The sequence below is a fragment of the Hyaena hyaena genome, unplaced genomic scaffold (genome assembly GCF_003009895.1).
Source record: "Hyaena hyaena isolate Hyena2069 unplaced genomic scaffold, ASM300989v1 scaffold_186, whole genome shotgun sequence".
Lineage (NCBI taxonomy): Eukaryota > Metazoa > Chordata > Mammalia > Carnivora > Hyaenidae > Hyaena > Hyaena hyaena.
In genome coordinates, this window is record NW_024080818.1 from 2,270,001 (window position 1) to 2,288,029 (window position 18,029).

General features: G+C 33.7%; 1 protein-coding gene and 1 long non-coding RNA gene across 7 annotated transcripts in view; one reads left to right on the plus strand and one right to left on the minus strand.

The window, feature by feature from the left end:
- HLTF (helicase like transcription factor) overlaps positions 1–17,597 on the plus strand; it is a 51,784-nt gene extending 34,187 nt beyond the window's left edge. For 2 of the 6 annotated variants that reach the window (XM_039241014.1, XM_039241017.1), the window contains exons 16-25: positions 68–206; positions 852–987; positions 2,476–2,655; positions 5,773–5,897; positions 6,348–6,538; positions 8,467–8,592; positions 8,914–9,026; positions 9,343–9,523; positions 12,610–12,690; positions 15,381–17,597. In XM_039241014.1, coding sequence (XP_039096945.1) covers positions 68–206; positions 852–987; positions 2,476–2,655; positions 5,773–5,897; positions 6,348–6,538; positions 8,467–8,592; positions 8,914–9,026; positions 9,343–9,523; positions 12,610–12,690; positions 15,381–15,533 — 1,425 coding nt within the window. In that variant the 3' untranslated portion in view covers positions 15,534–17,597. The remainder of the gene's footprint in view (positions 1–67; positions 207–851; positions 988–2,475; positions 2,656–5,772; positions 5,898–6,347; positions 6,539–8,466; positions 8,593–8,913; positions 9,027–9,342; positions 9,524–12,609; positions 12,691–15,380) is intronic. The other 4 variants (XM_039241018.1, XM_039241019.1, XM_039241015.1 and 1 more) reach the window with 3 other exon arrangements.
- Positions 108–1,509, minus strand: LOC120237630. Its single transcript, XR_005530000.1, has 3 exons — positions 1,352–1,509; positions 733–956; positions 108–169 (listed from the first exon to the last, which is right to left on the minus strand). It is a non-coding gene; the product is annotated as an uncharacterized LOC120237630 (long non-coding RNA).
- Positions 17,598–18,029: the final 432 nt, after the last annotated feature.

An 18,029-nucleotide genomic window follows, 5' to 3' on the forward strand; every position in this document is an offset into this window, starting at 1 on the left:
ATTTACCCAATTATGTGAAATACAGTTTTACTTCCCTGTGTTTTTAATTCACATGAATTTATTTCAGACTAAAGGTGATAGTCCATTACATAGCATAAGGTGGCTAAGAGTGATCCTGGATGAAGGACATGCCATAAGAAATCCAAATGCTCAGCAGACAAAAGCTGTACTTGATTTAGAAACAGAGAGAAGATGGGTATTAACAGGTAAAAAGGTTATATTAAGAAAAAAAAAATCTCAAGTATGTATCATTAAGTGAATTAGGTAACTTGTAAATTTTATGTGGATATAAGAAGTTTGTTCCATAATTAATCATAGATCATTTAATAAAATATTTTGACTTGTTCTTCCCAGTTGCCCATGCTATGGCAACACTGAATAATATAATGGAACAATCACTAGATTTCTTTTTGAACCTTGGAGATTCATTAGACACTTTAATTCTCAGTCAGAATCTTGATTTCTCGATTTCTCATCTTGAAGCCAGGCTTGTTTGCTACTTCTTACACCTCTACTAGAAGATGGGGATGAGGATATAAACTCAAATTTATTTTTTCTTTCCTGTTAGTACCGCTGATTTAAAATCAAATAAACATGTTTTTGGATAAGGAGAAAGTTGAATATACTGGACCTGTGGTCTTTTTCTTTGTTAGTATGGCAAGTGAGAACTAGAAAGTAGAGCAAAACTGTATTTTAAGATTGTGTATGTATTTAACAAAAGATTATAGTTACAGCTTGGTAGTTAGTGGGTGTGCCTAATACAGAATGCCCATTTTCAGCTCTTGTTTTCTCTGATTGGGCCAGATGGATATTCTGGTTATGAAGTTAAAACAGTTTTCTGTTATTTTTAGGTACTCCGATTCAAAATTCTTTAAAGGACTTGTGGTCTCTTCTTTCCTTTTTAAAACTTAAGCCATTTCTTGATAGAGAATGGTGGCATAGAACAATACAGCGTCCTGTTACAATGGGAGATGAAGGGGGACTTAGGTAAGTAATTTCATGAAAACAGATTAATATTAGCAACAAATAACTATAAACAGCTTGAACCAGTTGCCACTTTGAATACTATTTTAACTTTACTGTTGGCTTTCTTCTCCCAGAAGCATTTGTAGCTTAATGCCTTTGGCTCTCAGAACCTAGTTATCATTGGCTGGGAAGACAGAGACTTCTATCTACCCCTGAAACACAAGCCTTTCCTTTCTTTGATATTACTCAAACTAAAAGGAAAGACAGAGCTTTATGGTCTTTGTGTGTGGCTCTTATCCCTGAAACCACCATTAATTGGTTAAACAGTGGCAGGAAAATCTATATGCTCTGAGCATCCAGTAAGCACTACATTTTCATAACTTACCTTATATAGCTTTATATAGTGGTAATTGAATGGTAGGATATACACCGGCATCAGTAAGAGTTTAAGAAAGAAAGGTATTTCTCATGGAGACATAAATAAAGTTCAGTTTGGTGATAGCCATTTCATAAGGTACTCCATCAGTCAATGTGGTTTAAGGTTTTTGCCTAGAGAAGTGGTTTTCAGAATTTGGAATCCATTAGCAGGTTGTGAAATCATAAAGATGGCATCCAGCCTTATAAAACTAAATGAAGTAGAAGTGAAGGTTTAAGAAAATAGAGCATATCACACATAGTAAGTATTGTTTTCTGAAATGTTTCTCTTATATGTGTGTGTTTATATAATAATGTTTCCTGGATGGTATGTATTTCTTATTGTGGTTATAGTGAAAAAAGTTCAGAAGCCACCAGCCTAGTTTGCAATACTGTGTGCTTGATTCTTAGAACCAACTATGTAAATTGTAATTTAAGAAATTGTATTTGTATTTCAGCGTTAGGAAAACTTTCCCTTAAAGAATTGATGTTCCTCCTTTTTTCTGATAATGAAAAGGGAGTGTGAAGATTGTAGAACCTAGAAGACATTTCTCCCTTCTGAATTGACATACTGTGTTTTAATTATTTTGGAAATTAAAATTAAAAAAAATTTTTTTTCTTTGTAAAAATTACTTGTTTTTGTACTGTGATTTTCATATTACTGAAAAAATATTTTTGAAGGTAATATCTTTACTCATTCATAGTTTCATGATATTTAGCATAATGCCTTGCACTTAGTGTAGGTACTTAAGAATTTCAGCATTGAATATTGAGTGATGTAGTTAACAGAGTAAGAAGTAAAAAGGCTAGTGATTAGAACAAAAATGGAGAAGTTAAGAGAAATAAAGGCAAGATAAAAGAAGATTAAACTGACAGGTATTGAATTGAGGGCAATCAATGCATTGTTGCTACAACTGTCTATTTGTAGAATTTATGACTTGTTATACCATATTGGATAAAATTCCAAATAAGGGACTTTTAAAAAATGTTTACTAGGTTATAAAACAGTAATATATTAAAATACTTTTTTGTTTTTGTTGAATCAACTTGTATAGAAATAAAAAGTTATGTAATTATTTGTTTTGTTTTGACTAGGCGTTTACAATCCCTAATTAAAAATATTACTCTTAGAAGAACAAAGACCAGCAAAATTAAAGGAAAACCTGTTTTGGAGTTACCAGAACGTAAAGTATTTATTCAGCACATTACACTTTCAGATGAAGAGAGAAAAATTTATCAGTCTGTAAAAAATGAAGGCAGAGCTACTATTGGAAGGTATGGAAAAAAGAAAGCCATTTTAGAAAATAACTTTTATTTTCTTTCCTATTTAACTGAATAGTATTTTTTAGAAATGTCAGCAGTAAAGTCTGAAGTATACTGAAAGATAATTTGGTTTTTTATTTAAATTGTTTTTTTATGAATTAGTAGTTGAAGTAAATGAAACAGTATTACAACTTACTAGGTAAGTAATTCCTTAAGCTAGGAAAACAAATGAAATGATGAATTCTGAATGGCTAGTCAGGAGACCTTGTTTGCTTCTATTCCTGACTATCATGAGAATAGATAAAAACATTAAGAGAAATAATATATAGAGATAATAAACGTATTTAAGGACCAAAACTTTGGGGAATATCCACATTTAAGACATAGGAAAATAAAGTTACTGTAGAAGATTCTATCAAGGGCAGAATTATGAAGAAAAGTAAACTGTTAGAGAACCCCAGGAAGGAGCATAATGAAGAAAGAGGGAATGGTCAGGAGTGTCACATAGTGTAGAGGCTTAGAAAAGCCATTTAAATGGTGATTCAGAAGTTATTGGTATAAAATCTTAACATAGTTTCACCAGAATAGTGAGATCTGTACCAAATTATAGGTGTAAGGGAATTGCAAAGAAGTGGTAGCGGTAGAGCATTTTCATGAAGTTTGTAAAAAGGAAGAAGAAAGTTGAAACTCGTACATAGGATTGATAGTTGGTTGCTCTGTCAGTGTTTTGCATTTTATTTGAAAAATCTTCTGCCTTGAGAAAAGAAAGCATAGAGAAGAAATAGGTTGTTTTAAAAGTATTCTTTTTAATATGTAAGACATTTAGTAACATTTATTGAGTATTTACTAGGTGTTACGCATTCATTTAAGTACTTATATGTTTTAATTCACAAAAAATCCTACTAGGTCAATACAGTGATGACCCACATTTACTAGATGAAGAGTCTGAGGCACAGTAACTTGTACTAGGTCACAGCTCGTCAATGACAGCTGGTATTTAAATTCAGGTGATTTGGTTCTAGAGCTTGTGAGTTTAACCTTTTTATTATTATTAACCTTTATATTATATTATTGCTTCTTCTGTGTACTGTTGACTATTTAAAATTATTTGTTGACATATTCCTATTATTACTAATAATGACAGCAGGTAGATAGATGGGTAGATATAGGTATATGACTTACCATACTCTAGACACTATTTTGAATGTTTTCCATGTATTAACTTTTTTTTAATACAACAGTCACTTGAAGTATGTATTATTACCATGACACTGTAAAGCTGAGACAGCTGAAGACACAGGTTAAGAAACTTCTACCCGGGGCACCTTGGTGGCCCAGTTGGTTAAGTGACTTCAGCTCGGGTTATGATCTAACGGTTTTTAAGTTAGAGCCCCACGTTGTGCTCTGCTCACAGCTCAGAGGCTGGAGCCTGCTTTGGATTCTGTGTCTCCCTCTCTCTCTGCCTCCCCCCAGCTCATGTTCTGTGTGTGTCTCTCTCTCTCTCAAAAATAAACATTAAAAAAAAAAGAAAAACATACCCAGAGTTTCACAGTTAAATTGGCAGAACGAGGTTTTCAACTCCGTGTAGCTCTAGAGTCTGTGCTCCTAATCATTAAGCTGTACTTGTATTGACTTAATAAACTTAAATATATGATTGTATGTAATTTTTGGATTATCCATTCTTCTTTCAGAAACCTGTATTGTCATTATTCTGCTGTACTTTCCATTGGATGTTTCTGTTGAAAACCCTGATTTTATTTTAGATTTTTCTTTAAAGGCCAGCACCAAGGCCTCTATTATTATTATTATTATTTTTTTTTTTCTGGAACATGTGATACTATTTAAATCTGTGGATTCCAGGCTTTTTTCCCAACCCTCCCTTTCCTGGAAAGTTTTCTTTAAATGTTGTTTTCTGTCCCATTTTTTTAATCTTTGTATGTTTTAGATGTTTTTTGTTTTCCATTGGTACCATTTTATTCTAATCCTCTATATCTTTGTTAAATTTTACTTTATTAAAAAGTTTATTTATTTTTGAGAGACAGAGCACAAGTGAGGGAGGAGTGAGGGTGCGGGGGAGACACAGAATCTGAAGTAGGCTCCAGCCTCTGAGCCGTCAGCACAGAGCCTGATGTGGGGCTCAAAACCATGAACTGGGACAACATGACCCGAGTTGAAGTTGGACTCTTAACTGACTAAGCCACCCAAGTGCCCCTGTTTAATTTTACTTTTTATCTTTTCTGTTTCCCACATTCTTATGTTTGTCAGTGGCTTTTCTTTTATGCTGGTTTCATTGTGGCTTTTATTTCTCTGATGGTTCACTTTACTCTTTCACACTTCTGAACTGTACCACCACTGTTGTTTGGCCATGATAGTAAATCATGGCAGTATCCTTGTTGATAATTTTTATTTGCTCTATGGAAACATTTTTTTGGTGAGTTTTCTTTCACAGCCATTTGTTCCTCCCTTGCTTTTTGCTGATTATTATTTATATTTGAATGTCTTGAGTTCTTTCTGGTTTAGCTATTTGTAAGAGGTTAATGTGAAGGGGGAGAGCCATAGCTATGTCACAGATTAGTAGGAAGTATCCCTATTTAATTATGATTCAGGGTTATATCTGAGTCTTTTAGGTTTTATTTGTGCTTATACAACAGAGATCAGAAGCTGTAGATTCCTTATAATAGGGAATTTTGTGCCCGTAATCATTTCTGTAAATACAGTAGTAGGTCTGTTGTGTTTTCTTATTTAGCCTGTCTTCCCTCTTTGGTATAAAACTTGTCCAGGGAAGTTCAGACCACAGCCATGCACCGTTTTGTTTTTGCACATGAAAGATGCTGATTTTCCCCTCAGGGCTGTGCCATCTGTTTTGAAGAATTGTGCTCTGGCAGGTTTGTTTGAGATCTGCAGTTATCTCTCTCGGTATCTGCTATCTAACTTGTATTGTAATTGGCAGCCATTTCTTATATATTTTGCTTTATTGTTACAAGTCTCTTGTTTCATTAAAGGTAGTTTGCTTTTCCGTTTTTCACTATTTTGATTTCCAGAGAAAAAGAACAATGTCATTTGTTTTGCACTGTTTTAGAATAAGAAAGTTTTAAAGGCCTTCATAATATTTAACATTTTTATCTCTAGGTATTTTAATGAAGGGACTGTCCTTGCACACTATGCAGATGTCCTGGGTCTTTTGCTTAGATTGCGCCAGATTTGTTGTCATACTCACCTTCTTACAAATGCAGTGTCTCCCAATGGTCCCTCAGGTAAGTAGATGTAATTGGTTTACACTATTATATTGGTTAGGGATATTTCAATCAGGATGAGAAATTTTTCATATTACCTAAATACAGTTTCTTATTTGTCAAATGGGCATTGTTTTTAGAGTATGACTCAAGAATATACTCACAAATTCTTACCAATGAAATGGAATAATAATCATGTCTTCCAGGATTCTAAGATACTCTTAGATAGCAGTGACAAATTGGATTTGCAGACTTTTTATTCTTTGGTAGTATGTGCAGACTATAATGTTGCCTTTGTGTAAGGTATATTATGTGGGTTAGCTACTATTTTAGCTTCTGAATTTTCTTAAAATTTAAACCGTGCTTTTTGCCTATGATAGAAAAAAACCCAAGCAAAACTTTTCTCCATGTAAAGATTAACTTGTCTGTCTAGTTAGATTGCATATCTTGGTGTGAAATTAATTTTTTCAGCCTTTTCTCTAGGAAATGATACACCTGAAGAACTACGAAAAAAGTTAATAAGGAAGATGAAGTTAATTCTGAGCTCAGGTTCTGATGAAGAATGTGCAATTTGCTTGGATTCTTTAACAGTTCCTGTCATAACACATTGTGCACATGTCTTTTGTAAACCCTGTATTTGCCAAGTCATTCAGAATGAGCAGGTTAGTTTTATGTTGGGTAGAGTCGGTGTTTGATGGAGTGGTGCACTAGTCAGTCTTGAGTGTAATGAAAACCTAAGTCTAGCATACTGTAAGGATTTTTTCACTTGGATTTACTAATGCGCCTTTTATAGTTAATTATGTCAGTATTTTATAGGTAATCTATTTTAATTAAGCCTTTTTAAACATAAAAAGATACTACACATTTGAAGGCATGTTTGCTGTTAGTATCCTAGTTCTGTTAAGATCATTGCTGTCCAATAAATGGATCAGTAATGTGAGACACGCATAATTTTAAATTTTCTTGTACAAATAGGTGAAGTTGGTGAAATTTTATTTATCCAGTATACCTAAAAAATAAATATTGAGATCTTTACATGATTTTTTAACTTAAGTGTTCAAAGTATGGAGGTATAGTACAGTTACAGCATATCTCAGTTTGGCTGTGGTGCATTTCAGGGGCTTAATTGCCACATTGTGTATTGGCTATTGGGTAAGGTAGGTCTAGATTCTTAGATATGATAGAATTTTTGAAGTGGAATAATCCTTTAAACAGTTCTTCAGCTGAGGTAGAGTTTTTTAAAACATTTTTTATTGGCATACTTATAGGAAAAAATACGTAATTTTGTAGACTACTCTGGTCTCCTAATGTCCCCTTCCAGTCATTTACCTTTTCCCTCCGCCCTAAAGGTAACCCCACTAAACTGACTTTTAACATTTAGTTTCACAATCTTTTTTATTATAATAGTATTTGGTATGTAGTTACTTCAGAGACCGTTTATTAGCACGTCTTAGTACAAAAGGACACAAAAAATATTGCTTTGAATGAGCCTGATAGGATTTAACAGGTGTGGACTACCTTTATAAGCCATCTAAGAAGGAAAAAAAGTTTTTAAAAGTTTATTTATTTTGAAAGAGAGAACCAGCATGGGAGGGGCAGAGAGAGAGGCCAACAGAGGATCCAAAGCAGGGTCTGTGCTGACAGAAGAGAGCTTGATGCAGGGCTTGAACTCACAAACCGTGAGATCATGACCTGAGCTGAAGTTGGATGCTTAACCAACAGAGTCACTCAGGTGCCCAAGAAATTTTTGTTTTCTAAAGAACAGTTCAACTAGTGTGCTTTATTGTAGTTAGATTGAAGATATTGTTCTTTCTCGTTTCTTAACTTGTTTGAAAATAGTACAGTTCACCCTGAACAAGGCAGGGGTTGGGGTGCTGACCCCCTGTGCAGTTGAAAATCTGCCCTAAAACTTAACTACTAATAGCCTACTGTTGACTGGAAGCCTTACTGTAACATAAGCAGTTGACACATATCTTCGTTAAATATGTGATATTCTTACAGTAAGAGAAAATACTAAAATCATAAATTCATTTACAGTACTGTACTGTATTGAAAAGAAAATCCTCTTAAGTGGATCTGTGCAGTTCAGACCCATGTTCGAGGGCAGAGTGTATTATAATATTTGTTTCAAGCTCTGTTGCTAGTCAAGATGACATACTTTTGTTCCTTTTTTTACCCAGAGTCACTCACTTAACACATTAGAACATTATATCTGCCTGGAGTTCAGCATGTACAGATTTATCTCAAATGGATGAATCTAATAAAAAATCTAATAAAATGTTAACTAGCTATTAAGGTTTTAGAATTTACTATGCTTTTTTAAAAATTTAGGTAAGTTGGGGCACCTGGGTGACTCAGTGGGTTAAGCATCTGAACCTTGATTTTAGCTCAGGTCATGATCTCATGGTTCGTGGGTTTGAGCCCCACATCTGGCTCTGCCGATGGTGCAGAGCTTGCTTGGGATTCTCTCTCTGCTCCACCATCATGCGTTAACATGCGCACACACTCTCTCTCAAACTTGATAAAGAAAAATTAGTTGATATTTGTTCCTCTGATAAGTTTCATTCATATCTTATTCTTTCTTATACAGCCACATGCTAAATGTCCTTTATGCAGAAATGATATACATGGAGACAGTTTATTAGAATGTCCTCCAGAAGAATTGGCATGTGACACTGAGAAAAAGTCTAATATGGAATGGACATCCAGTTCAAAGGTAAAATACACATGGGCAAATATCTGAGTATTTGTTTTATATAAGGATATCATGTATTAAAATAATTCTTTTAATCCTGTCATTTAAATATTATACTCTGTTGGTGTCAACTTTTTAATTTTCTGGTGGTGAATTTGAGAGCAAAGCTTCAGTTTATGAGTGCATTCTTTCAGCCTTAATTTTTAAAAACATTAGTTGTCTTTTACTTTTGCATTTTAGGGAAATAATGCGGAAGGGCCTTTCTTTTCTTAATAAAGAAATTACATATATTTTGCCCATTCAAAATGGAATCTGACAGGTGACTTTTTTTTTTTTTTGCAGATTAATGCATTAATGCATGCATTGATTGACTTAAGAAAGAAGAACCCCAACATAAAAAGTTTAGTTGTTTCTCAGTTTACAACATTCCTGTCTTTAATAGAAACACCACTCAGGTAAATTCAGTATTGTTTCTCACTTTGAGTAAAAGGATTTTATGTACGTGTTTTGATGGAGATGGCAAAAAAAATTACCAGTTACAGCCATTTCATCTATTTAAAATGATAGAGCCACATTAATGTTTCTTGGGAGCATAGGATTTTAAAAGTTAAGTCCTGAATTTATTAGAAAAAAAAGACTGGTAGTTATATATTATATATGTAAGACTCGTTAAATATTTGTCAGAATAAATGAAAGAATTGGTTAAATGAAATTTGTAATTAACATGTTTTTATAATTGTATAGAAAGTGTTACTTTTTTCCCTCCATTAGAGCTTCTGGGTTTGTGTTTACTCGTTTGGATGGTTCAATGGCACAGAAGAAAAGAGTTGAGTCAATTCAGTGTTTTCAAAACACTGAAGCAGGATCTCCAACTATCATGCTTTTATCCTTAAAAGCAGGTGGAGTTGGTTTAAATCTTTCTGCAGCTTCTCGAGTGTTTTTAATGGATCCAGTAAGTAGTTCTTTAGATTTTTTGATATGTGTACTATTAAACTTTCTAAAAATGAACTATTTGGTAAATACCTTTATAATTTATAAAGTCATTGTGAAAATTCTTAGGCAAACTTTAGAAATAGATGATAACTTAATGTGTATTGAGGGCTTATTCTTAAGCACTTGCCATATATCAAATGAAATTGTCATAATATCCCTATGAGGTCAGTTTTTTATTGTCCTTATTTTACAGGTGAGGGCATTGAAGCACAGAGAGGTAAAATAACTTGCCCATCAAAGTCCATGTTCTTAATTTCTGTGTCGTCGTTTTCTACTTCTATATATGGCATTAGTTTTTGTTATGTCATGCTTTTTATGTAGTGGTTTTATCCATTTGGCCAACAAATATTGCAATTCTGCACTGTGTCAAGGCTGTCATAGGCACTAGGAAACTGGCTATAAACAAGGTAGACATAGTAGCTACCATCATGGTGCTAATAGTCTCAAGTTTTAATGTGCAAAGAATTAGGTAAAGTGTAATTTCTGACCTCTATCCTCAGATTTAGGAGTTCTTAGAGGAGACTCAGGAAGCTGTTTTAAGTATAGACCATAGGTGATTCAGGTGCAGGTGTCCAGCATCACAATTTTAGAAACTAATACCATTCTTGGAATATTTTGGATAAATTTTAGCATCTAATAGGGTGCAGTCACTTGTGGTTGGTATAAATAGGTCTAGCTGTAGGGTAGGAGCTGAAGTCCAGTCTCAACTTTACTCACTAAACTGTGGCCTAGGAGGAACAACCACAGAGGAGCAGCACCTTGTTCTAATTTGCTCAAAGAGGTCGTTTGAGCTGCAGGCATTCTGGACTAAGTTTCTAATTTGCACTGGGTTACTTTTGGGCTAGAGGCAACCCTGTTTGCTATTTCTGTGATTCATAGATTTAAGATTTGTGGTTTTAGAACTTGTTGACTGAAATTCAGAAAATTTCCTAACAAAGTTTATGAAGATACAAATTTGAGTTCTGGTTAGGCCATCTAGTTTACATATGCATGCATCTGTTACCAGTACCAAGGCTTTTTCCTTACCTAAAGGTAATAACACCCACCTAGTTAAATACTAACCGGAACCATATTTTGGCATTCACAGATTTCACATTAATGTCATGGATGGCAGTGGTTTGTGGTGTTTTCTTGCCTTAGTTCTGTGGATGAAGTTTTAAAACTTTGCTAGAGTTATAACCTGATGATATTCTTAAAAGATGATTTTTGGACAGATTCCCAAATTTTCTTCTTCTTTGGTTATAATCTTAATATCTGAAAAGGATCTGATAAGATTGTTGATACCAAATCTAGTATTATAAAACTGATGATCCAAAACCATACTCTTCAGCAATTTACAAAAACTTCTGCAGTGTTTTAGCAATTCATAGTAAATAGATTTTCATTGAACATTTCAAATGTTTCTAACTTTGAAATGAAAGCCAGGTCCCAGAAAAATAAGATTACTCATAAAGAGTTAAGGTGTTATTTTAAATGTTTGATTATAAACTTTTGGTAAAGCTAATTACCTTCCTTCATCAGTACATGTGCGGATGAAAGCTATCAGTTTTAGATCAGGAGATAAATTTAGATTCCTGGTAGTCATACTATATGTATATTGTCAAGCTCATTAGAAAGTTCCTAGATAAAATACAACAGAAAAAAACATTTTACCTGGGCTCTTGGTATAAGGTTTCTAAATGTGTCCAATTGTGAAATACAAAATATGATTATCAATTTTAGAAAACTATAAGCCAAGTACTACCTTAAAATCTGATTTCTGTACTAAAACCACCCAAAACTCAAATTAACAACAGTAGTAAAATCGCCTTTTCCCTAGAGCTTAAGGGAACTTTAAATAGAAGAATAGCCTGAGTATGAATCCTGCTATAGACCTATCATTTACATGTGTATTTATGATTTTGTTTCATTTTCAGGTAGTACTATGCTGTGTAAATGTTCCTTTTCCCTAAACACCCATTTTTAGCTTTAAGAATCATCCATAGTTTAGGGGCGCCCGGGTGGCTTAGTAGGTTGAGCGTCCGACTTTCGCTTGGGTCATGATCTCGAGGTTCGTGGGTTCGAGCCCCGCGTCGGGCTCTGTGCTGGCTGCCAGCTCAGAGCCTGAAGCCTGTTTCAGAGTCTGTGTCTCCCTCTCTCTCTGACCCTCCCCTGCTCACGCTGTGTCTCTCTCTCTCTCTGCTAGAAATAAAAACATTTAAAAAAAAAAAAAAGAATCATCCATAGTTTAATGATTCCTACACTGATAGTTCATGATAGTATTTCCAAACCATTTGAGACTCCTCTTTCTAGATTGAAGAACTCTTGTCTTTCTGCTTATTCTTTTCTTTGCTTCATTGTTTTATTCTTCACTTTAAGATAGTCCCCAAATGGGAGCTTGGGTGGCTCAGTCAGTTGAGTATCCAACTCTTGATTTTAGCTCAGGTCATGACATGATCCCAGGGTTTTGGGATCAAGGACATCCCCAGCCACCCTGCCCTGTGAGTGTGGAGCCTGCTTAAGATTCTCTCTCCCCAGCTCGCTCTCTCTAAAAAAAAAAAAAAAAAAAGTCTCCATGTTAATGCCTTTGTTTAATGCTACAGTCATTCAATTTTGAAGTCAGATTCAAATATAGATCTAGAAAATTACTCCTGAAATATTTTTTGTACTTTCATGTAACAAATGGAAGTAAAAGAATCAAAAACCAGCAAAAGGGGAGAGAACTTTCTCATAAATGGACCCAATTACAGATCTTTTCTGATGTAAACATAGATCAACTTTAAAATGAAAAATAAAAATACAATTTGGTGACTTAACAATCACTTATACTGGGTGCTTTCTATTTAGCAGGCACTGTTATTGGATACTAGAAGCAGTGGACTGAAATGATGGGGTGCCTGTCATAGTAGTGGGATGGGTGGGGTTCCCAGAGCAGTTATGTCAGTATCTAATTCAGACAGAGAAATTTGAGTAAGAGATGAATGAGTAATACTGAAATGAAAGGATATGTGCAGAATGCTCATAAATCAGGGTGGTAATAAAGCAATTCATTCATATTCTTGTTAGGCCTGGAATCCAGCTGCTGAAGATCAGTGCTTTGACAGATGCCATAGACTTGGCCAGAAGCAAGAAGTTATCATCACAAAAGTGAGTTTTTCAGCCATCTATTTTAAAAATTAGGTTGATGAGGTTTTTAAAATTACAGATAATGCATGATTATTAAAAAGATTGCAGAATTACGCAGAACAAAATATGAAGGTCACCTTTAATCTCCTCTAGAGGAAACCACCATCAGTAGTTTAACATGTTATTCAAAGTCCCTTTCTCTAGTTTACATAGATTCATTTGTATGTATACATCTCCTTTAAAAAATTTCTTTTAAAAGTGGGATCATACTTTGTTATTCGGTAATATATTTTCCCCCTTATCAATATATATTGGGAACTACCATCTAAGTACATATAGAGCCTATTCTTTTTTTCTTACACTAGTGAAGTATATATAAAAATAGCTAAAGTAAATACTGTTAAGTGTCCAGTTCAGTGGCAGTACCTACTTTCATACTGTTGTGCAGTTATTACCATCCTCCATCTCCAGAACTTTTTCATCTCAAATTGAAACTCCGCAAACTCCCTACTTTCTGTGTATTTCTCTCCGCAAGCCCATTCTTTTTAACATCTGCATATAGATACATAGTAATTTCTTTAACCAGTCTAATGTTCTGCTAATAAAAACTGCCATAATTAGCATCATATTACATACAAGTACTTCTTTAGGATAGGTTAAGAAAACTAGAATTCTGGATTTAGAATTCTTACAGCTCTCAAGTTGTTTTCAAAATAGGCCTAATGACATGTGAGCATGATATAAATTTTTGCTTATGTGATGATCAAAAAAGTGCCCTTTTGGGCACCTAGAGGTGGCTCAGTTGGTTAAACTTCAGCTCAGGTCATGATCTCAAGGTTCATGAGTTAGTTAGAGCCCTGCGTTGGGGCTCTGTGCTGACAGCTCACAGCCTGGAGCCTGCTTCAGATTCTGGGTCTTCCTCTGTCCCTACCCCGCTGCTCACACTTTCTCTCTCTCCCTCAAAAAAATGAATAAACATTAAAAAAAAATTTTTTTTAAGTGCCCCTTTCAATTTATGTATGCCTAAGACCATCAGCGTATTTGTATTTCACTTATCTGGTAATATTTTTTTCTGAGTTGCTTGGTTTTTGCCCAGTTTTCATAAAGTACAAAGTACTTTCTGAAAGTACATTCTGATAAAAAAATTTTTTTGTTAGGTATATTGGAAATGGTTTATATCAAGCTTTTCCTTTGAACTGAATGTGTTTTTTTATGATTTTAAAATAGGTCAGCTTTTTAAAAATATCTTATGGATTTTAAGATCTTGCTTAGAATAGGCATTATCTTCAAATTTAAAAACCAACCTCTCCCATATTTCTTTTAAAATGTTTCATCTTTATGATTCATGATATGGTTCCTTTTTCAAATAAGCTGTTTGCTCCATCTTTTTCTTTATAGTATATCCTTTTTTCCACCTGATTTGAAATAGCACTTTAATCATAAATTAATTCATATATATTAACATGAGTCTCTTTCTGGACTTCTGTTCCTATGTTCCGGTTTCACTAATTTCTTTTCCTAATCTCAGAACAATATTACTTTTATAATTACTATGGTTTTTTACAGTATGCTTTCATATCTAGCAGGGCAGAGTGTTCTCATTAACACTTCTTTTTGAAGATTAGTTAATATGATTATTTACCCTTGAATTGAACTGTGGATTTATAAGTTACCGATCCCATTTAAGAAATCTGTTTTAGGATTTGTGGAGTTTATAATCCATTTGAGAATGGTCTTCTTTATAATAAGGAGTGTTCCCATACAAGAATTTGGTATCTTTCTACACTTACTTAGGTCTTTTAATGTTGTATAATAATACGTCTTGTGTAATTATTACAGTTATTGGGACCTCAAGTGTTGAATAGTAGTAGTGATATATAGTAATCATTCTTCACCTGTTCCTTTTATTGTTCTACATTAAGTGTACTGTTCTTGGTAAGCTTCTAGTGGATACATTTAAGATTGAGGACATTTATTTATAGGTTAATGAGGATATTTTTTTAATCAAGGTCTTTATCAGAATTTTAAAAAATTTTTTTAATTTATTTTTGAGAGATACAGAGCACGAGTGGGAGAGCGGGAGACACAGAATCTAAAGCAAGCTCCAGGCTCTGCACAGAGCCCGATGTGGGGCTTGAGCTCACGAAACCATGAGATCATGACCTGAGTCAAAGTTGGACACTTAGCTGACAGGGGATGCCCCTATCAGAAATGCTTCTGTTGAGAAAATGTCCCTTTTCTCTTTAACGTTTTCAGATTAGAAGTTAAACCAGATAAAGGCTTATTCTTCCATTTCTGGGAAAGTCTCATTTGGCTATTTAAACATAATGCAAAATTTATTTTGTTAATATTCCAGTTACAGATTTGCCTATAAAGTTTGCTGGTTTTGGTGCTGTTAAGATGTAACTTTATGGCCTTATCGCCATATTCTTTATACAAGAAAGCCATGTTGAGTGATGGGGGAAAGCAGTGTTCAGCTGCAGTTACTATTTCATGTTCTAACTATGCTCACCGCATATGGAGAAAAAAAGGGGAGCTAAACAGTTTCTAATATATTGTTGAGAAATTTTAAAAGCTTTGTAATACAGTAAAGCAGATTTCTTTATAGTGGACCAGCATTTTAGGTCTTAATTTTTTTTTTTTTTTTTACATTGCAGATTTTAAATACTGTCACCTATAAAGTACTTACCGTTTCTGTTTTCTTTTTAAAGTTCATTGTGAAGGATTCTGTTGAAGAAAATATGCTGAAAATACAAAACACAAAGAGAGAACTTGCTGCCGGAGCCTTTGGAACTAAAAAAACAAATGCTAATGAAATGAAACAAGCTAAAATTAATGAAATCAGAACTTTAATTGATTTATAAGTTGTGGGATTTTGGTAAGGTCAGTTTGATTAGATATATACAGAGTTTTACAAATGAGAGTTAGGTCTTCTAAAAGGAGCATATCATTTTATATTAGTAAAGTATGACTGATACATAATCTCTTCTATAGATGAACCTATTTTTAATGATATTTCAAATAGCAATAAGTTCTGTTACATAACTATGGCCTAAAATAATTTTTTGAGATAAAAAGTTACTTTTTCAATTTTTCATAGTATCTTTACTGAGTATTTTCATAGATCTTTCAAATACTCAGCTTTGTCATATTTCAGATAAGGTCAAACCTTTTATACTTTTGACTGAATAGAGAGTTATTTTCTGTGTTGGACATGCTTGGTTAATCACTAGAGCTTCCCATTTGTGATGCAATATAGAGTCACAGTCCTTGTAAACAATTAGTATATATAGACTATATACAAGAGATGTTATTACTTTGAAAAACCATATTTGCATTCCAGAATCAAACCTTAAATGAGAGACCGAAGTCCAGGTTAGCAAGTTACTTCCTTTTTTTTTTTTTTTTTTTACGGTTTGAGATATAATTCACTTAAGTGACTTGCAGTTTTATGTTTATGAAAATATAAAGGACTGTGTTAGAACACTATTTTTCTCCATTTTAGTCCAGTTAGTACTATTATTGTTGAAATGTAATTTGATGTGTTAGTGTGTAAATACAGTCTGTGGGTGTAAGAAGTAACCACTTCTACCCAGTTTGATTTGAATACTTAAATTATGGCATTGCTGAATAGATATTTCTATATATATAGATAATTCTTATTTATGTAGCTTTTTTTTTAAAAAAATAACTTTATAAATTTTTATAATTCAGAAGACTACTATATGTGAGAGGCGTGATATCTGGATGGAAGTTGGGCTGGATGACCTCCAAAATCGTTTCAACTCTTAAAGACATCTTAATCCTGAATGGAAAAATTTCTGTTATTGTGTTTAGAATCAGACTTTGATTTTGGAACTTCAATAATTCATCCTTACACTTATCTATAAAATTAGTCCTCTTTTTCTTTTTTGTTAATAAGCAGACTCACAGTAGTTGCCATGGCATTCTAGATGACTCTTTGAGTCACATTTAAAACAAGCTCTATATTTGGCAATCACGTTAGGTAGTCAGTAGCGTTCTTCCTTAAGAGTAACTTTTTACTCCGAAGGAAGATTACTGTAATAGGAGAAGCTTCCTGTTTCATGATACAGACTTAAGAACACCGTATATAGTTTATAGTGTTAAGAAATGACTTGACTTAAAGAGGAGCTTGGAGGCAGTGTTGTGTTCCAGGGCTTACATCTAGATACGTGCTAAATCTGTCAACAGCTCAATTCTCCCCTCCCTGTGCTCTGTCTCTTGCTCCAAGGGAACAGTGGATTAGACCACAAGAATCTTCCCAGTCCCTCTTCTCTTGGGCATCAGGTAAGGCAGAGGGCTGGTTAAAAGGATCAACAGACTTTCTGCACAGATGAGAGTGGAGTAATAACTTTGGGTTTGTCCCCTGGCATTAGGAGCAACAGGGAATTTCTGTACCTTGTAGGACTAGCATTACACAAAATCAGGTTGATCAAAATCTCACGAAATATAGTATGTGGATTTCTAAATGCCAGTTCTCTGTGAGATTTAAGTACAAAAAGTTTTCAGCAAAAAAAGTATATCTACTTTTCTTTCTTTACAAAGGCAGAGCCCTGCAAACATTGTAAAAGTGAAGATTTTGCTTGCTTCTTTACCCATTCATAGATTTGTTTCAAAACACATTCATAATGATAAATTTGGCAAGTCATTTAAAAAATATTTTTTGTAAAGTCCTATTAAATGGTGTTAAATAAAAAAAAAATTTTTAATTCTTCCTACGAAAATCTGTAAGCCACTGGAATGAAAAGTTCATATTATGCCATGCTGTTAATTCTGTTTCATCATTATGTAGAATAATAGCTTCAGAAGTATCTTGAAGACACTGTATTCCCACTTGTGGTTCAAACTGAATTTTGTGGTTCAAACTGGATTTTGTTTTAAATTTAAAATCAATAAAAAGTTTTAAAACTTGGCTTCTTCAGTGCCATAATTTTAGTGATTTTTTTCTTTGAAGAAAATTTACAAATTTCAAACTTCTGTTAAGGTATCTATATTACACAATTGTTTTTTATGGACAGTACATAAAAAAGTACTATGAATAATAAGAGTGTACTCATTCTTCCTACCTTTTTAATTCTGCTCAATTTGGTTAAATTTCTTATTTAGAAATCAGTGTATACGTGTTTAAAGTTTGTGTTAAAGGTCTTGATCTTCTAAAACATCGGTTCCAAGTCTTATTTTCTCATCTGCCAGAAAAAAAGCACAGTAATACCTATACATAGTGGTATCATTAGGATAGCAGTCTGCATTGTAGATTTTACCCTAATCTAGGAATGACATAGTAAATCGAGGAAATAGCGTACCAATGAAATTATCTTAAGGTAGTGTATTCTGTTTGG